This window comes from Cyprinodon tularosa, unplaced genomic scaffold (genome assembly GCF_016077235.1).
Source record: "Cyprinodon tularosa strain WSP-4 unplaced genomic scaffold, ASM1607723v1 ctg402, whole genome shotgun sequence".
Classification (NCBI taxonomy): Eukaryota; Metazoa; Chordata; class Actinopteri; order Cyprinodontiformes; family Cyprinodontidae; genus Cyprinodon; species Cyprinodon tularosa.
This window is the reverse complement of record NW_024039122.1, coordinates 184940-206114: the sequence shown is the minus strand read 5'-3', so window position 1 is coordinate 206114 and position 21175 is coordinate 184940. Positions and strand designations below refer to the sequence as shown.

Here is a 21175-nt window from a genome sequence, read left to right as displayed (position 1 = left end):
ATTTATTGAAAGCCTTTTAAAAATATTTTACACAGTAGAATAAGCAGCTCATCTTAAAATAATTGAACTTTAGAGGTGGCATGTAAAGTAAATTGTAGTTTATTTCATCACAGTATTTAATTTACTAATGTTGAATTTTCTTTGTTGAACCTTTGAAATATCAGAGTGAGGTTTTAGGTTGAGAGGGTGCAAAAATGTATCAACAAAAAATGGACCGTGCAAGAAAAGTCTGGGTGCATTCAGCAGCCTTGCTTCTGCCTCCATTGTTGTTTTTCCAGTTTTATTTGTTATTAAAGGTTAGAATTTGTGTAATCTGAGACTTGTATAACATTTGTTATGGTTGTTTTCAATTTTATCTTGTAAACGGAGGAAAATAAAAGCAATCAGCTAGAAGAATCCACCCCAAAATGTTAGCAGGACTTATCAGGGATCAGTTATGCTACATTCTGATCCATTAAAGAATGTCCAGATGCGTCTGATGCATAAATTAAAGCAACATTTGAAAAAAAAAAATCTTGAAATTACAAAAAAAAAGGCCAACAAGTATAAAAGTTTAAAGAAAACAGCATAGTTAGCGTTAGCATGTTTGGATGTCTGTGTTGTCCTAACAGTCATGGCAGGAATAATTAGCGTGTTTTGAGTCAGACGGGTATCAGCTGATTAGAACAATCTAACCCATGCTGCTGTCTAAAGTCAACGGAGGTCGCTTTGGATTGATGTCTCATGTTAGAGACTCAGCGCCTCGGGCCGCTTCAGACACAGACGTCTCACGCCTCAGCGGTCGCATTGTTTGCTGCCGCTGCTTCCATTCAATTGTGTTTATAGACACGGACACTTTGTTTCTCCCCCTTAGCTATGATATGGGGACCCCCTGGGAACACGTTTCACATGTATGTTTGTCTGAGTATAGGCTGTGGGCTAACAATGATCTGGATCTATTCTACATCAAATATTGGATCTATTATTGATCTGATCTTTGTCAATTTGCATATATTTTGATTATATTTCTATTGGCTTCACATATGGTTAAAGGAAAAGTCCGCTCATATTCAGAATTCAAACATCTGAAAGTACTTTAAGTATGAAATTATTCCATACTGTTCAATAAATAAGTGTTTTTAATTAATAAGAGTAATTTTCATTATAATGTGCTTTACTGGAGGCATCCATGTTTGTCAATGATGTCCTTTTTTCTTCTATTTAACTCGGGCTACCAACACTTATGTCCACCTGTGTAAAGGAATTGATTGGTCCTGTCCCAAAGATCTCCTTATCTGGCTTTTTTTTAAGTAATTTTCTGTCCTGAAGCGTCAGCAGACAGTCTGCAGGTAATGAGCTCAGGATTCAGTGAGTCATGCTTTCCACAGCAGAGCTGAGTGTGTGGAAGCGTAGAGGTGAAGGTAATACCAGCTGTATGCAATAGTGGCCTCCTTTAAAGTGATAACTGCTGGATCACTGCAGCTCTTTAGCTTTTCCTCCCATTCGCTGTCCCCTTCTAGCATCGCTCAGCTCCAATACAAAGATGCCCTTGATGGCCCCAAAAGAAGCTGCTAGAAAAAGAGGAGCCACAATCCCTTCATGCTTTTTTGAAACATTCATTTTAGCTAAATCCTTTAATGGTCAGGCCATCTGCATGAGTGTGTGGAAAACAATTGCTGTTTATTATATGCAAAACTCAGAATTACTTAAGAAAGTATATATCCTTGTTATATGTTTCACCCATGGAGGTCTCCATTTTTTTACCTGAGCAATGCATGCTGGGTAGATGACGCAGTTAGATCCTACTGGACTGGACCCTACAGAGTAAAAACAAGAAGCATTCAGCCATTAGCAGTGTTGCTTTTTTATTGTACTGCTTTTAACTGGTTAAACTAAGGCTAGGTTCACACTGCAGCCTGAAGTGGCCCAAATCCGATTTTTTGACCCATATGCGACCTGGATCTGATCTTTTCATGGTAGTCTGAACAACACAGATCCGATTTTTTCCAATGCGACCCAGGCTACTTTGCTATGTTTGATCCTGAATCTGATACGAATCTGATCTTTTCAAATGCGACCTGTGTCTGAACGGCCAGGTCGGATTCATCCAACCTGAACGTCATTAATATCCGATAGGGGTGGAACGGTTCACAAAATCCACGGTTCGGTTCGATTCACGGTTTTCGGTTCGGTTCGATTCGGCATATGTTGATTGTTACACAGAAATCCCATAAAAATGTATGAAATTAATGAAAAAATCCCCCAAAAAATAATGGATTGTAATTATTTTAAATGATCTGCGGAAACCCTGGATCATTTCCGTATGTTTTGCTGCTTTGAATTTAATCATCTGGCGCATGCTCTCTACGATCTCCAAGGAACTCAGAGCGGAGCGGACGGGAGCCACAGCGGAGGCTGTAGGCTTTGCTTTGAGCAGCCGGTCTGGAGCGCAGCCGGGCGGAGCGCTGATGGAGTATGAGGGATTTCGGGGTTAGCATGACATGTTGGTCGTGTTACTGTTAGCATAAACAAAACGTGTTGCACAATGCTTGCACACTGTTGCACTTTTATCCACAACTTTCTTTCCGCCGTCATCGTAGGTCACTCTAAATGCAAAGTGGTCCAATACAGCAGACCTATAAAGTGCTGCTGGCGCGTCTTCCAACTCCTGTTCTTTCCCACTCGCCATACCCACACAATTCTCCACAACAACTGATTTTTTTCTGCTACATCCAGCTACGCTGCTTCGCTTCTTCTTCTTGTTTACTACTGGTGGTTGGCTTTGGTCGCAGTAGCGCCACCTTCTGCTCTGGAGTGTAATCACTTCCCCTATGAGAGAAAGGAGCAGCACATGAACCGAACAAACCACACGCGAATCGAACTGAGACAGTCGAACCGAACGGTTCGGACGGTTTTCATAAATTGTCCCATCCCTAATACCTGATAAAGGTCACTATTCTGGGTCTTGCGGCAAGAAAAACAACAACCATGGCAGATGATGATGCGGAGAGCAGCATTTATGTTTAACCATGTGAAAAGTGAGTTTTTATGGTTGGAAAAGATCGCTAGATGCGCGCCGGCAATACCATCCATGTTTACTTCCGGAAACATTGAGCACGCTGGCCTGTGATATCATTGCGTCCTCTACTGCATAGGGATGGGAATCGAAAACCGGTTCCTGTTCAGAACCGGTTCCGTATTTTCCGATTCCATGGCATCATTTGGCAGCTCGCTGAACGATTCTTTTTTCGATTCCCGCAGCACCAGAGCCTAGAGCGCCAGCTCTGGGGAGCACGACTTACGTCACGTTTTTTACGTAAGTTACGTAAGTTACGCACGTTACGCAAGTTATGCAAGTTGGAAGAACTATTCGAGGAGGAAGACAACGAGCTGCGGTCACTTTGTGAATCAAAGCCCCGTCTTTCCTTAGCCCAGAGGGTAGATCAGGAAATCCAGCTCTATAAAAGCTTGCCCTCCATCCCCTGCAGGGATAGCGCCACACTGTGGTGGTGGAACAAGCAAGATACGCTGCCCTTGCTATCTGGACTGGCTGAAAACTACCTCTGTGTGCAGGCTTCCTCCACCCCATCTGAGAGGGTGTTCTCCACAGCTGGAGACACCATAAGCCCTGAAAGATCCCGTATCCTTCCAGAAAAAGCAGATATGCTCATCTTTCTGCAAAATAACTGTTAATTTTCCCTACTACTGTTTTATAATTAGTATTTTTTGTTATTTAAAATAGGTTATTATCCCATCATTTGTTATTAGACATTGTTGGTTATTAAGTTTGTTCTTGTATTCATTTTTCATTTAAACACGGATGTTACTCCAGTTTCACATTTCCTGTGGACATCTTGATCTTGTTGATTTTGTAAGATTGTGCAATAGTTAAGTAAACAAAGTTGATGCTGATAATCAAACAGTTTGTTCTCCTTTTTTCCCCAAATTGGAATCGAAAAAAGAATCGATAAAGAATCGAATCGTTTCATAGAATCGAAAAGGGAATCGGAATCGTGAAAATCTTTTCAATTCCCAACCCTACTACTGCATTTGCGGGAAACTTGTGTTGTATGACTGCAGTTCACACAGGAGATCACATACAAGTCGCGAACGGCAACGCGAAAAAAATCGGATTTCACAAAAAATCGGAATTGAGCATCAATGTCTGCAGTGTGAACGTAGCCTTAGACAATGCCACGCTGAGATGCCAGCTGTTATACATGAGATACCTGTTGAAGCAAACTATTATGATCGGCCTGTTATCAACTGTTTACCATATTAGCTAGAGCTAACACTATTAGCTGAAGCTAATCGGAAATGCAGGATGCATTGCAGTATTAGCATGGTGACATTTTATTTCAATTTATTAACACTGAACAGCTTAAGCCGGGCATACGCTGTTCTATGTTTTTGCCCTTTATGTGCCGATTCTCTAGTCGTGCGAACGAGGGGCGATTGGTCTCTCACGACCACCTCCCGATCAGGAATCTAAAAGTCGGGAGAACATCAGACATGTTTAAAATTCAGTCGGCCGTCGTAAGGTGGTCGTGGACAAATCGCTCAGTGCGCAAACAAGGATTCTTCTTCTTCTTGTTCCTCTCAGATGTAAACACAGAAGCATGGTGGGGGTGCGAGTAAAATGGAGTTCTTTCTGTAAATTGACAGACCGTAGTAGCAACGTTTGGTCAGCCATTTCTTTGTCCAAATACGTCATCGCCTTTTCTTTTTAGGGCCTTCAGCACAAAATTACCAAGGCAGCGCGTTTCACTAGAGCTTCATATTCCTCTTCTACTTGTTTGGCTTCTGGATAGACGAGTCCGAGTAGCGCCATCTCACTGTGGAGCTGAGTCTGACGTAGTTTTTTAAACGTACAGTGTAGATCAGGTAGATCGCATTAGAGCGTTGGGTCACACAGAGTGGGTACATTCATCATAAGCTGTAAACTTTTAAACTCTGCAGTGTCACCGTACAGTGTTAGCTGTAGCTGCGTACAACGATTAAAAAAATCGTACAGTGTATGTCCGGCTTTACAGTATTTTTACTGTATTGCTTTTACATTGAAAGTTCACATTTCTTATATAAGTTCTGTTGTTAGAGCTAATTGTGTATCTTATTTAGACTGGGATTAGACCTTATGTTAGCAGTTAGCTACTGGTAGCATTACAAAATCTGATGTCTACTTGTAAATAAACTAGACAATGTTGATTTTGGAATTCTGAGACTTCCAAAACAATCAAGATTTGAGAAAAAAGGAGAAAAGTGTGCAAGTTTCCTGTTAGCCATTCAGCCTTCTTGTTATCCAACTAGAGTCTTGCCCTCTCTCCATTCCTTCAAAATGCTGAAAATACGGTTCCATTTTTAATATTTTATATTTCCGTGCTCTCTCTAACTTTTTTGAAATCTCCCTGGTTACTGAAATTTGCTTATGTTGAGTTTTCTGCTCCATTTGCACAAACGTTAGTTTCTTGTGCACTTTTAACCACAAAAAACACAACATACTGGTTGTCTTTTTTATGTTTTTAATCAGCTGAATGGCCTAAAAGACGTGTTTACACCACAGCAATTTATCAGCATATTAGGCAGACAAAAAACGCTCTTTAAATCATACAAATGATGACATTTTACAACACTTTGAACCTGAAGTGTGTCTGTACAGACGTTCTTCGGTTGTCCAAAGGAGGCAGCTGTATGCTGCTCTGATGATAAAATGCAAATGTCACAGGGGAGGGTGTGGGATGGCGCTTTGTAAGCCTGCAGACGGGTCCTTTATCAGCAGCTGTGTGCGTTATAAGGGCCGCTGCTTTGTATGCTTGTGTCGGGGTGATTAGAGAGGAGAGGAAGCATCTCAGTCCAGCAGTTAATCAGACCCAGGAGGACCAGAGGCATTTGAAGGGAGGCTCATCCTGTACATTTACAGACACAGACGCACAGATCCATCTGCTTTTATTTAGTATTGATTACTTTTATTTATTACTCTGACTTAAACCTCCATACACCTTAAAAGTACTGTAGGTAACCTTGCATATCAATGTGGTTCGATTGGGCTGGGATTGGCAGGGAACCCGTATTCTCTGCTGTTTATACCCCTCTTATGGTTCCTTAGTGCAGTGGCCATTAAAGCGCTCTGCTTGTTGGGGTAATTGTTGCACTCAGACACATTTTGTATTTCCAAACTCCTTACACATTAAGGGCATCAGCTGAGGGTTAGAGCTGGCTGAGTGAGGCTAATGCTGCCCATTATTCATGGTCCTGTTGTACACTAATGGACCTGGAGCTGCATTACGCATATCCTCAAAACACGCTACGGTTGTTCTACCCTCTCTTTCCGAAAGCAAACTGTCCAAAAACAGGCTTTAAATGATGGGTTCTGGTGTTTTACCTCAAGAACAACAGCTACCAATACATAAACAAACCAGCAACACGCTTTATGGCTGAGGTCATTGCTTAGCAACAGCAGTAGCTAATGGTTAGGCTAATGCTAACAGTCTTGTCCTACTTTAATCATGCTAGGCTACTAGACTCTAGCTGCACGTTTTTACTCAACACTGTTGTTCTGTGATGATTTTTTAATCACAAAATTAGATATTCTCAGAAACAAAATAATAAGTACAAAGATAAAACATTGACAAGTTTCTGAAGGAAAATTAACAAAAAAACTACAAAATAACAACTTTAAGACCCCGATTATTATCTACTGTAATTATCTGCCCATTATCCATACCATTAATTAGGATTTAATTGTTTAAATCCCCCTTTTTGTTCTCTTGTCTGGTCTGTTGCAGGGCGTTATAATCCTAGACATGTATAAAGAAAAGGCACCTAATTGTCCGCTATTGCCTACTGCCGCTGCCTAGCCGTGGGGCCGCCATCTTCGGAAGGTCTACAGTTCCGCTTCGTATAGTTCTGTTTGGCAGGGATCAATTAAGTAGCAGCATATTTAATCAACCTTAACTATTTTAATACTAAACTTTAACACTTTTTGGTGCTTCAAATCTATTTATCCATCCATCCATCCATCCATCCAAAAAAAATGCCTTTTCTAGCTGGTTGAACACCTCAAAGCAAAGCAAATATCTGAAATTAGCTGGCATTTCACTAACGGCTAGAAATACAGTAATATTGTTTTAATAGAAAAGCAAACAATAATATGTTCATTTTGAGAAGTTATCTCCAAAGACCTGATGTAAATAATGCGGTTTTGGTTTAGCTGGTATTTAGAACCACCAACCCAAGATGGCGGCCACATTCAATCCCCCCCAGCAGCCAACCTGGGGTCGACACTTTATAATGTCAGTGGTAATAATGTACTTCCTAAATGATTGTGGTGGTATGACCTCCTTATACCCTTAATTTATTTGGTCCAAATGTTCGTCCAGCTGGTTGTCTTGCTTCCCTGTAGTTTTCTATTAACTCCATCAGGGCTGCAGTTTGCATATTAATTTCAGACAGTGTTCAAGTGTTATATATATTCCAGGGAAAGCTATGTTGACCTCCATTCACATGTCTTGCCTTTACTTTGCAGCCATCCCTGTTTTGTAAGTGATTTAGGCTTTATTTAATTTGGGATAACAGACAGTGGCCTGTCTCTTTGTGGGCCTAGCTGTGCGTTTTATGAGAGCTTAAACAGACATGTCCATTTTTAGGATGTGTAGAAATGTTTATTTTTGATTTTCTTTTTTAACGTCGTGTTGCTCATGTTTTGAAACAATAAATATTGCTAAGCCATAAAAAGGAAGTAAATGGTTCTAATTACACGTTGTTAAATGGTTACACCCTTACTGCTTATCTGTTGGTTTGTTGAGCTTTAGTTTAGGCTGAACTAATCCCTGTGATTTGCTGAAGCGAGACGCTTCATGATCTTTCTGATAAGAGCCGGGGTGAGGCACATCTAATCCAGACAAACCTGCTACAGAAACACACACTATTTCTAAACCATGCACTCTTCAATTGCTTTGATATCCAGCTGACTGTTTTATTTTTTAGTATCCAACACAATTGGATGGATTTTAATGTGTAGGAGAAGGTGAGAAAACAACGCCCTACACATTGGATATGGTTGGGTAGGTCTTTAACCTAGACATCGTCAAATGTTTTTACTTAGGACGTGCAGATGGTGAAGTGGTTCGTGCGCACGAACCATGTACGGAGGCCTTAGTCCTCGATGCGGTCGACCCGGGATAGAATCTGACCTGTGGTCCTTTGCTGCATGTCTCTCCCTCTCTCTCATACCCCCCTTTCCTATCAGCCTACTGTCAGAAAAACAAGCCACTGGTGCCGTTAAAAAAAAAAATAAAAAATGATTGTACTTATTATAGTCACTCCACTTTAGTCGGCAGAACCATGGGAACCATTTGTGCATCGCTACCAAAGGTATTGATCACATGGTTGTGGTAATATACTCTAAATTATAGACAGATAATATAAGACTTTGTCAACCATTAGGCCAACATTTACAGCCAAGTCAAGTTTTATTATTTTGAAGGCGACCATCAAGTTACTATTGTGGTTGTTTTAAGCACTGGTACAGTAGTAGCCATTCAAAATTTCCTCACTTTCCTTGATGGGCCCTTGGTTCTTGGGTCACTCTTGGCTGGTTCTTGGGTCACTCTTGGGTGGTTCTTGGGTCACTCTTGGCTGGTCATTGGCTGGTTCTTGGGTCACTCTTAGCTGGTTCTTGGGTCACTCTTAGCTGGTTCTTGGGTCACTCTTAGCTGGTTCTTGGGTCAGTCTTAGCTGGTTCTTGGGTCACTCTTAGCTGGTTCTTGGGTCACTCTTGGCTGGTCATCGGCTGGTTCTTGGGACACTCTTGGGTGGTTCTTGGGTCACTCTTGGCTGGTCATTGGCTGGTTCTTGGGTCACTCTTAGCTGGTTCTTGGGTCACTCTTAGCTGGTTCTTGGGTCAGTCTTAGCTGGTTCTTGGGTCAGTCTTAGCTGGTTCTTGGGTCACTCTTAGCTGGTTCTTGGGTCACTCTTGGCTGGTCATCGGCTGGTTCTTGGGACACTCTTGGGTGGTTCTTGGGTCACTCTTGGCTGGCCCTTGGGTCACCCTTGGCTGGTCCTTGGGTCACTCTTGGCTGGTTCTCGGGTCACTCTTGGCTGGTCCTTGGCTGGTTCTTGGGTCACCCTTAGCTGGTTTTTGGGTCACTCTTGGCTGGTTCTTTGCTGGTCCTTGGCTGGTTCTATGGTCACTCTTGGCTGGTCCTTGGCTGGTCTTTGGGTCACTCTTGGCTGGTTCTTTGCTGGTCCTTGGCTGGTTCTAGGGTCACTCTTGGCTGGTCCTTGGCTGGTCTTTGGGTCACTCTTGGCTGGTTCTTGGGTCACTCTTGGCTGGTCATCGGCTGGTTCTTGGGACACTCTTGGGTGGTTCTTGGGTCACTCTTGGCTGGCCCTTGGCTGGTTCTTGGGTCACCCTTGGCTGGTCCTTGGGTCACTCTTGGCTGGTTCTCGGGTCACTCTTGGCTGGTCCTTGGCTGGTTCTTGGGTCACCCTTAGCTGGTTTTTGGGTCACTCTTGGCTGGTTCTTTGCTGGTCCTTGGCTGGTTCTAGGGTCACTCTTGGCTGGTCCTTGGCTGGTCTTTGGGTCACTCTTGGCTGGTTCTTGGGTCACTCTTGGCTGGTCCTTGGGTCACCCTTAGCTGGTTCTTGGGTCACTCTTGGCTGGTTCTTGGGTCACTCTTGGCTGGTTCTCGGGTCACTCTTGGCTGGTCCTTGGCTGGTTCTTGGGTCACCCTTAGCTGGTTCTTGGGTAACTCTTGGCTGGTTCTTTGCTGGTCCTTGGCTGGTTCTCGGGTCACTCTTGGCTGGTCCTTGGCTGGTTCTTGGGTCACCCTTAGCTGGTTTTTGGGTCACTCTTGGCTGGTTCTTTGCTGGTCCTTGGCTGGTTCTTGGGTCACTCTTGGCTGGTCCTTGGCTGGTCTTTGGGTCACTCTTGGCTGGTTCTTGGGTCACTCTTGGCTGGTCCTTGGGTCACCCTTAGCTGGTTCTTGGGTCACTCTTGGCTGGTTCTTTGCTGGTCCTTGGCTGGTTCTTGGGTCACTCTTAGCTGGTTCTTGGGTCATTCTTGGCTGGTCATCGGCTGGTTCTTGGGACACTCTTGGGTGGTTCTTGGGTCACTCTTGGCTGGTCATTGGCTGGTTCTTGGGTCACTCTTAGCTGGTTCTTGGGTCACTCTTAGCTGGTTCTTGGGTCACTCTTAGCTGGTTCTTGGGTCAGTCTTAGCTGGTTCTTGGGTCAGTCTTAGCTGGTTCTTGGGTCACTCTTAGCTGGTTCTTGGGTCACTCTTGGCTGGTCATCGGCTGGTTCTTGGGACACTCTTGGGTGGTTCTTGGGTCACTCTTGGCTGGCCCTTGGCTGGTTCTTGGGTCACCCTTGGCTGGTCCTTGGGTCACTCTTGGCTGGTTCTCGGGTCACTCTTGGCTGGTCCTTGGCTGGTTCTTGGGTCACCCTTAGCTGGTTTTTGGGTCACTCTTGGCTGGTTCTTTGCTGGTCCTTGGCTGGTTCTAGGGTCACTCTTGGCTGGTCCTTGGCTGGTCTTTGGGTCACTCTTGGCTGGTTCTTTGCTGGTCCTTGGCTGGTTCTAGGGTCACTCTTGGCTGGTCCTTGGCTGGTCTTTGGGTCACTCTTGGCTGGTTCTTGGGTCACTCTTGGCTGGTCATCGGCTGGTTCTTGGGACACTCTTGGGTGGTTCTTGGGTCACTCTTGGCTGGCCCTTGGCTGGTTCTTGGGTCACCCTTGGCTGGTCCTTGGGTCACTCTTGGCTGGTTCTCGGGTCACTCTTGGCTGGTCCTTGGCTGGTTCTTGGGTCACCCTTAGCTGGTTTTTGGGTCACTCTTGGCTGGTTCTTTGCTGGTCCTTGGCTGGTTCTAGGGTCACTCTTGGCTGGTCCTTGGCTGGTCTTTGGGTCACTCTTGGCTGGTTCTTGGGTCACTCTTGGCTGGTCCTTGGGTCACCCTTAGCTGGTTCTTGGGTCACTCTTGGCTGGTTCTTGGGTCACTCTTGGCTGGTTCTCGGGTCACTCTTGGCTGGTCCTTGGCTGGTTCTTGGGTCACCCTTAGCTGGTTCTTGGGTAACTCTTGGCTGGTTCTTTGCTGGTCCTTGGCTGGTTCTCGGGTCACTCTTGGCTGGTCCTTGGCTGGTTCTTGGGTCACCCTTAGCTGGTTTTTGGGTCACTCTTGGCTGGTTCTTTGCTGGTCCTTGGCTGGTTCTTGGGTCACTCTTGGCTGGTCCTTGGCTGGTCTTTGGGTCACTCTTGGCTGGTTCTTGGGTCACTCTTGGCTGGTCCTTGGGTCACCCTTAGCTGGTTCTTGGGTCACTCTTGGCTGGTTCTTTGCTGGTCCTTGGCTGGTTCTTGGGTCACTCTTGGCTGGTCCTTGGCTGGTTCTTGGGTCACTCTTGGCTGGTCTTTGGCTAGTCCTTTATAATTCCTTTTTAAACATCAGTCTTTGTACTAAAATATTCTTTCTTTCATGATATGTGGACGTTAAGATCTAAAGATACTTTAAGACCAGGGTACCTCTTTGCTAACAGTGCTGCAGACATACAGGCCCTATGGAGAAGGGTAGATTGCAGCTAATCATCCAAGATCAATCATTTTGTCTTATCATTTTTCAAATTTTAATTCCCTCTAACTGAATATTTTAACACTGATGTGTCCTACGATGGCAGCCCACTGCTCCCCAAAGGGACGGATTAAACACAGAGGAGAACTTCTCCAATGTGAGATCAATAAAGAAAACATAAAAAAACTATTTTTTTGTTTTGTAATGGAATGTAGTGAAATCTGGACTGAATCATCCGATGCTAAATAGAAGCTCTTTTAAATCAAACCTTTAAGACAGAATAAAGGTCGTGTTGTGAGACCAGGACAATCGTCTCATTTAATGAGTTTGTTTCACCCACTGTAACCATCCTTCACTTACGACAGACTGCTGCTGGACACTAAATTTGCCTCCGTTATTATTCTCGGTTTTTGTTATTATAGCAATAATATGGTTCTTTCTGTTACAAAATCCTCCTCTTTATCAAACATCAGAAGAACATAAAATGATGCTAATTCCTCTGATCTGTTTAAAATAAATGCAATGATTTTATATTGGAAATAGGGAAAATATACAATAATATTACAGGTCAGTTTAGTAAATCTTTGATTAAATATAAGAACTATTATATTACAGTATGGGATTTCCATCAGATCGAGGTGGTCTTGGTGTTTTTTAACTCCTGACCTTCTCTCTGCAGAATGGTTTGTTCATCTGACAGACTCTTCTAGCTTTTCTATTTCTATCCAGACGAAGGGGCCTTTTAAATCAGGCAGTCCACATTAGGCTTAATCCACACTCTTCCACTGCATAGTGAGTTCCAGCTGTTCCCACTGCATCTCGTTGCTGATGCATTTTAATACATCCTATCCACGCTGCTTTTAGCTGGATTAGCTTTTTCTGAAATAACCAGAAAACATCAACTTTTGAAATGATCACGGGCTTCACCCATCGTTTAGCCTCCATTTTTGCTGTATTAAAGTGGGACTTAACATTAACCCGCCCTGTCCTTCCTCAGTTCAACCTTTTATATCCTCTGTGTTGCAGAATCAGAATAGGTCTAAACCTTTTTACCGCACATATAGCATTATCTCTTTGCTCTCTTTGCCGTGAATATTGGCTCAGCAGGATGGATGCCGAGTCATGCAGGGAGGTCCTGATGAGGGGTTGCCTCTCAATTGTAATCCATGCTCCACTAGCTGCTGTCCTACTTAAATTATTGAAAATCCAGCAGGACTTAATAAAAATGTAATTTAGCTTTTGTAAACATTGATTCAAAAAAGTTAAAAAGTAAAAGTACATTCTTTTGAGGATCAGAATGTTCACATTTTGGACAAAGAAGACAGGTGGTTTGAAAGGGGTGTGAAGGAAGCCATTTACGTTAAGAGAGAAAAACCAACCCTAGACAGAGGGGGTGGACTCAGGTTCTAGCTCTCAAAAAAAACTACAACGCAGCGATAGAGTTGATTAATTCCCGCTATCATCACAATCCTTATCGCTAATTAAGTTACAAAGACATCTGCCCTGGTTAGCAAGGCCAACAATGACCCCAACGACTCCCTTTTCAGAGACATAGGCCAGTATCGGGTATTGCAGGATATCAAAGACCTCAACAACTCCCCAATACTAAGGGGTGGACCTGTTCTTCTGGTTCTATTTGCATGTTTTCTAAGCCATAACAAGGCATTTGTAGGTCCACTCTATAAAGCCTGAAACTCAACGCTAATCCAGACATTTTGAGATGAAATATCTTCCTGGATGGTAAGGCAAAACGTTCAAACTTGGAAAACAATATCCAGTGTTTTTTTTATGTTTTACTGTTTTGGAATGACTATGACCTGGATAACGGAGAATCTTCACCATCATATTTAACATCGATGCACCATTTCCATCGATGGTGCCTCCTGTTGCTGTTGGCTGATGAACCACATCTCCTCCCACAGTCACCACACACATCCAGCCATTGATGTAAAACACATCAGATAAGCCCGGTCCTTAAATTTACTCACGCTGGTTCAGATGAAATAGGAAACTGATCTCCTTTTGCAAACTGAGCAAATAAATAATTTGTCTGGGATACAGGCCCTTAAGTCTGACTTTTTTTAAACTGTCCTGCCGTTACTGCCCTATATGGAAGCGCAGATTGCAACTACCAACCCGCTCTGCAGTTTAAATGAGAAAATATTGCCAGATGGTGGGTTCATTACGGTAATTTAAGCAACCATTCTCATTATGTTGATGACATCTTTGTATTTTTTATACTTTGTCTATAAAACAGCAAGTGCTTGTACCTTATTTTCCTCCAAATGTTACAAATTCAGGAAATAATTTGGCATAATCATAGAAGAGCTTAAAAGTCATAAGCTGCCATATTTCCAATTTAATTTGACTTTGTAAATTAAGCCATTTTTAGTGAAAATCTGGTGGGTTTTTTTCCTCTGGATGAATCTCCCTTTCAGTTTTCTAACCAGTGTGTAGGGCAAACCTTTTGTTTTCATAAAATTATCACTTGGCTAACTCTGCAGGTCCAATTCTTTAACACAGCAATATAGTTCAGTAACAATCTCCCATCAAGCCGACTTTTAATAATCACAAAGTCAAAGTTGCGATGCTACGGCAGGATTATGTTGAGCAGAGAGGAAGGAGAAAGTGATTGAAATGGATCAGCGTGTGCAGATGAGGTAAACAGCTGCGATGTGGCCTAGATCATGGTCTGGGGTTGTACCAGTGTCTCATTGCTAAGCTCATTTAATGCAAACCTTCAAAGTCACCTCTTCTTGATGGACGTCCAGGTCGGTTGTTTCAACGGGATAATTTTAAACCCTAACGAAAGCAAAGTGATGCTGGCCTGAAGAGTTCTGTGTAGTATTTCTAGAAATGGTCGCAGAAGTCAAAGCTTAACAATTTTGTTTGCTCAACACATAACTCCTCCTTTTTAAAGAGTTATAGCTATAAACAGACTGTGTTAAAACCTTGATCTTTCAAATCTTTGCTTCCGAAAATCAGAGGTCATTGCTGATTCGACGGGACCTCGGTAGACATGTTAGTATGTTTATTAAAAGTGCTACGTTAAACGGCTCTAGTTATGTTGTAGCTACTTCATGAATGAGAGCAAAACAGCAGATCTATGAGGAATCTACCAATTAACCAGTCCTCTGTGTTCCTGCTGAAAAAGAAGGAAAAATGAGGCGATGTTCCTCTGTTGTTTCTGGCTTTGTGTCTCAGCTCCAGCTGCTTACTGGGTGAACTGGGTCAGACGGATTTATGCCTTGACCTAGCCAATTGTAGCTAATAGCAGATTATTAGGTCGCCTCCATATTTAAAACTGTTTGCTCACCCGTGACCCTGAGGCACGACTGCAGGACAAGCAGCAATTCCCACTTTAAACACGGCATGATGTCAGAGCTGCCAATGCAGGACATGTAGAGCAGGCATCCCCAAAGTCGGTCCTCGAGGGCCCCTGTCCTGCAGGTTTTTAAGGTTTTCAAGCTTCTGCACAGCTGATTTTCATTGATTGCTGATTAACAGGCTTTTGCTGAAATGCAATCATCGGAATCAGATGTTCTAAAGCAGAGAAACCTCTAAAACCTGCAGGACAGCGGCCCTCAAGGACTGAATTTGGGAATGCCTAATGTAGAGGTTTGGCATTCAGCAGGGTCACCCCTAATGTAGGAGCAAGGAAGGAAATGATTAAAGGAAGGAGGAAAGTAAAGAGAAAAAAACAACAAAGAATTAAAGAATAAAGGAGAAGGAGGAAAAGAAAAAGGAAGGATAAAGGAAATGAGCAGTGATGGTGAGATGAAGCCTCATGATGCATTGCACCTTTTCGCCAAATTGCTTCAACGATCCCCATAGTTCATGAGGCTTCATGTGAACATGTCACCACCTACTGGTGGAAAGCAGAACTACAGTTTGAAATAAAATCTGTGATTTTTTTTGCAACTGTTTTTCTTTTTTCCCCCTTTTAAGTTCCATTGAAACTGTTAATGGTTGGTGTGTATAATAAAATCTTTTGTAAGTTTTTTTTAAGTGTAAAATTTCTTAGAACAATCATTTAAGGTGCACAGTTTTTGTGTCATTTTAGTTAAATAAACTAAAGCAGACAGTGACAGTGTTTGCACAAATTGGGCAATGATGAGCCAAATGAAAGGTGTTAGTCATTTTTATTCAAACATGATGACACGCACTTCGGGGAAACGCCCCCTCCATTACTCGACACACGCCACGAAGCCTCGGCTGATCCCATAACATCACTAGAAATGAGTAAAGGGCTGATAGAAAGACGGAATAAAGGGAAATTAATGAATGAATAAAAAAGGATGAAAATAAACATTGAAAAGGTAAAGGATGAAAAGAAAGAAAGGAAGGGTAACTTTTAACAACAACTGTCAGCTAAAAATCACTCTAATGAGGAGCCGGTTAGATTGTAATTCTCCTTCATCTGACAGTGTAGAAAATCTTATTAAAACCCCACAACTGCCTAGAAAACATGCCTGTTTTCTACAGCTTTAGAAAACAGGCCTGTTTTCTAAAGGCCAATTTATGCTTTTGATGCAGAGCCTTGCAACCGTCAAATCTGTCTCTGTGTGCGACCACTCCCCCCAGCGATGACATTCTTCAACCGTCGTCGCAACTCAAAAAAATTCTGACTGTGTCAGATGGTCGCAAACCTGCTCAGACCTCAAACTGAAGCGAACAGACAAAAAGCAGCTGTGATTGGTCCTTGGTTTGCCTTTCTGGCTGTCTGTGTGGTCGTCCTTGTTTCGGTGCCGGGGAGCGCCATTCGCCATTTTTTAAAACTGAGGAACAACTACAACGAACAACTACGAAAAAAGGTTAATCGAGGAGGTTTGCTCCATTAACAGAACCTGTTCCTCTTCCATATCTAGCAACTCTAGATCTATATCCTGTGGCTGTGATATCTTGCAGACGCCCATTGTTGTTTTGGAAGATAAACACTTCCGCCGACACTGCCGAAGTTCTTGCAATTTCTCCAATAGGCTCCCCGTTGCGCTTTGGTGGGAAACTGCTGTGCTTCTCTAGAGATTTCAGACCGACGGTGCAGAAGCATAGCAGCAAAACTGGTTCGCGACATTTGATATGTTCGGTTGCAGAAGTCTACTCTGCCCCTAAGCCATAACAAGACCTGTTTTTGGTCCTCTCAATAAACCTTTGAACTAGGCGCTATTGCAGGGGACCAAGTCACCTTTCCTGGTCAGCAAGGCCAGCAATACCCCTAACAACCCCCCTTTTCAAAGGCATAGACCAGTATCAGGTTTGGCAGGCTAACAAAGAACTCAACGACTCCCCATTACAAAGGGGCAGAACCATTCTTCCAGTTCGATTTGCATGTTTTCTAAGCCAAAACAAGACTTTGTTGGGCTACACTATAAAGCTTGGAACTCAGCTCTATTTCTGACATTTTAAATGGAAAAAGTTTCCTGTAAGGGAAGCAAAACTTCTTCAACTCAGAAACAAAGTGCAGTGGATTGTTTTTCTTTTACACTTTTGGAATGACTATGACCTGGATGACTGAGAACCTTCAGCAGCAATCCAATTAATAATGTATAAAAACAAGTTTGTGGCGATCTCTGGTGATCTCCACTGGAGATCCCCAGTTTGATTTTTAACGGGAAGCTAATATAAAGTCTAATACTGGGGGGCATTTTCCCCCCAAGTTTTCCCATCCAGGTGCAAACTGGACAGTTTCGGAGATGTCTTTGGTTGATCCCTTTTGTGCAGCTGTGGAAAAGGGCTTTCTGGTGAATAAATCCATTCTCTGTGGGTCCAGTTTGTTCAGGGAAGCAAGGATCCAGGATCAGTCCGCTGGATCCGGTTGGTTCTGCAGGAAAAGAAAGCAAGAGTGAAGGGAAAGAGAAAGGGAACGGAGGGTAAATAAATAAAGGGAAATTAGGGAGTTAGTGAGTGAAGGAAGGAAGCATAAGGGGAAAATTTAACGAGGAATAAAGGAAAGTACTGGAAATGACTAATAGACACATTAGCTTCTGATTACAGTTTACAGGTTAGTGTGGAAAATGTGTCGCAGACAGCCCCACTCATCACCACTGCCCCAAGCGTTTCAGATCCACCCTGGATTCCTGATACCATCTGTCATATGAAGCTGGGCTGCTGCTGTTGTTTTCTTAAGTCGTATTTTCTCCGTTTTCCTCACACCGCTGGCCGTCTCCTCTGGCTTTACGCCACTTGATCTGCTGGACAACACTCTAATTAGGTTTCCTACTGCGGCTAAAGCTTGTTTTTATTTCCCTCTGCTGAGCCGCCAGCAATACCAGTTGATCTTATCTACGCTCCATGATCTTAATCATCCTATTAGGGTTTTTTTCTTCCGGTTGGCCACGATATATTAATATAACCAAATATATGCCACACATTTGTTTATGTTTACACGTCTCTGGACTCTGAGGGGAAATCCTCCACAGCTCCAGTCATCTCAGAGTCAGCTGCTGAGGGAGTTGCCTCATTTTGCAGCGATCCATTGTTCCCCTGATGGGAATTGATGTTTTCGTGCACAGGAGGAAATCTGTAGACGTCGTTAAATCCACTCAAAGTGCTCCTCTCCTCTCGCACCTTCAGTTGTTCCTCAGCCTCATTAAAGACCGAGTAAATAAATCAACCGATTCTCCAGCTGAGGAATACAAATCAGTTTCTGTTTTTTCTTTTTTCTTCATAGGTATTGGCAAGAACGTCATTTGCGATAGGACCGCCACTCCTCTGGACGCTTTCCGGATGATGTCAGCTGCCCAGTACTATCCAAAGTTGCTGAGCATTATGGGAAATGTGCTGCGTTTCTTGCCGGCCTTTGTTCGGATGAAGGAACTGCTGGAGGAAGGGTACATCGGAGAGCTTCTGGTCTGTGAGGCCCAGGTAGGACCTACAAGCAAAACGCCTGCTGCTTGACCTTGAGATATTTGCACTGAATGACTCAATGAATCACTTCATTTTCACTCATTTTTGTATTTCTTGTTGCAAAAAATGAAAAAGAATTATCTGTTGTGTCCATAAGGTCCACAGTGGCAGTCTCCTGGGCAAGAAATACAACTGGAGCTGCGACGATCTGATGGGAGGCGGCGGATTGCACTCGGTGGGCAGCTACATCATCGACCTCCTCACCTTTCTGACCAGCCAGCGTGCGGTCAAGGTCCACGGCTTCCTAAAGACGTTCGTTAAGCAGACGGACCACATTCGGGGCATCCGGCAGATAACCAGCGACGACTTCTGCACGTTCCAGATGGTGTTGGAAGGAGGCGCCTGCTGCACCGTCACCCTCAACTTCAACGTCCCCGGAGAGTTTCGCCAGGAGGTGATCGTCGTGGGGACCGTGGGGAGACTGATGGTCACCGGGACGGATCTGTACGGACAGAAGAACAGCTGTGGGAGCGCTGGCGGTCCTGAGCTCCTGCTCAAAGACGCCACTCCTCTAGAGAAGTCCTCCTTGCCGGAAAAGGCCTTCAGCGACATTCCGGCCCCTTACCTCACCGGGACGATCCGAATGATCCAGGCCGTGCGGCAGGCCTTCCAGGACCAGGACGACCGGCGGACCTGGGATGGGAGGCCGCTGACCATGGCCGCCACTTTTGAGGATTGCCTGTATGCTCTTTGCGTGGTGGATACAATCAAAAAGTCCAACCAGTGCGGCGAATGGCAGAACATTGTGGTGATGAAGGAGGAGCCGGAGGTGAGCCCTGCCTATTTGATCAGCGAGGCCATGCGGCGCAGCAGGATGTCGCTCTACTGTTAACATCTAGACCTAAACCGCGGCCTTGGTCTAGTTTAAAGTTCTTCCACTGAGCTGCTGGATTCAATCTAAAACTCGTCTCTAGGTTTATTTAATTGTGCATTATTACTGTTACAGAGTTTATGCCAATGTGATGCAGATATCTGTGGTTTTGCTGCCTAAAAAAGTTGGATTATTAACAATCAAACTTTGTATTTATAAAAAAGCTCCTTCTGTTTTGTTTTTTTATTGTTATATTTGTTAAGGACTAGAGTCCTCCTGCTGGATGCAATTGTAAACAGACTAGTTGTCAACAGAACGGCATTGGAACCGCTTACTGGTTGGCTGGTCAACCACTAACGACGGCCTGTCAGGGATCTGCGTCTGTGTCGTCCTGTTAAGACGAGGCTTGATGGGTTTTAACCACCCCTGCTTGAGCAAATAAGTATTGTGCGTCTTCTCCCTGCGTCCCTCCAGCGACTCGATGAATAGGTGTGGAAACACAGTACCGTACACTGTGGATCCCAACAAGGATAGCCAAGGAAGAACCGTAATCTTCTTAAAATGTGCCGCTCCGTTCTTCTTCTTCTTGTACTCTCGCTAGTTTTACCAAGTGAATGTCTGAAAAGTCCGTGCGCTTGATAGTTTCTGTCTGTTTACCGTTTATTCTGCTGTGTGAAACAGTGGAAATAATAAATCTGGAGGCTTTAACCTTCTGGTTGATGTATGCAATAGAAGAAGGCTTCGGCCTTAGACCAAGGGGGAGATCTTATGCCTTTATGCAGTTGGCTGTGCATTAGCCTTTAGCTCTGTACGAGTGATGATACTTAGATTTTACCCTAATTTATTGCTTTCTATTTTTGTTTATAAGTGTAGCTCATATTTAATGCTAAGCTAACCTTGACTGCTGCTGCTGGTGATTATATTCCTGTCCAACATGCCTGAACGTTCAGTAAAACTGCAAAGTTTTCAACCAGTGAACTATGTAGCACAGTGTGGTCAACCATTGACATATAAACAAATATATGAGGCTCTATTACATAAGGTTGGGGATATTCTCTGTCTTTTTGGGCGGGGGGGGGGGGGGTGTTATGTCATTAGGTCTAGTGTATCCAGAATGACAAACAGTGTTATTTAATTTTTTAGGTTCACTCTGCACCCTATCATTGAAGATTATTAGAAAGGTCTTACCTTACCTGGCTGAGTCTAGCCTCAACTTCAACAAACTTTTGGGGGTTTTTTTGTTTAAGGGTTTTCATTTTAACTGAGAGTCAGAACTTGTAAGTCACAAGTTCAAAATAACAACTGTGATCCTTCTTAAAGTCGTAGGGAAATCATATTTAGATTTCAAATCACTGGCTTAAACATGTATATAAATGTACTCTTTATCAGACCATATTGTCCGAAAAGTTTGAAAATTTCCTTTTTTTCCTCCATTGTTTTATGCAGGTTAGTTATACGTCACCCTGAACATCTCTGGCCAATCAGTTATAAATCCAATAATCTGTTAATCACTTTTTTTTGGTCGTAGCATCTTAATTGTCGCAGCTAATATACGCTACGGTTTAAATAAGAAATCAGAATAACTTCCTTTCCCATTGAGTTCCGTCCCAGTGTTCACGGGGATGGACGTCTGTGTCTTCGGCAGGCGTAGAGCTAACAGAACTGGCAGCGTTGCGAGGCAAGGGCTCAAACATGTACGGCTGTAAGCCTTCTACACCAAACCAAGCTTCTGCCGCCCTGGCGTCCTCTTCCACAACATCTTCGTCCCCGCTTTCCTCCTCTAAATAAAAAATGGATGACGGAGGAAACTCATCCACGACCTCCGACACTAAACTCTCCTCCTCTTGCATGTTTCTGCTGTCCATAGCGTTCCTTGACAGCGTCGTTTCTAAGTCACCAATTTAGTGCTACTTGGTCCCAA

At 43.6% G+C, this 21175-nt stretch overlaps 1 protein-coding gene across 2 annotated transcripts in view; it reads left to right on the top strand.

Moving 5' to 3' along the window:
* The window catches only part of si:ch211-276f18.2 (glucose-fructose oxidoreductase domain-containing protein 1), a 44712-nt gene extending 24385 nt beyond the window's left edge, over nt 1-20327 (top strand). For both annotated transcript variants that reach the window (XM_038298224.1, XM_038298225.1), the window contains exons 2-3: nt 18208-18401; nt 18541-20327. In XM_038298224.1, the coding sequence (XP_038154152.1) occupies nt 18208-18401; nt 18541-19275 (929 nt within the window). In that variant the 3' untranslated portion in view covers nt 19276-20327. The remainder of the gene's footprint in view (nt 1-18207; nt 18402-18540) is intronic.
* The last annotated feature ends 848 nt before the right edge of the window (nt 20328-21175 follow it).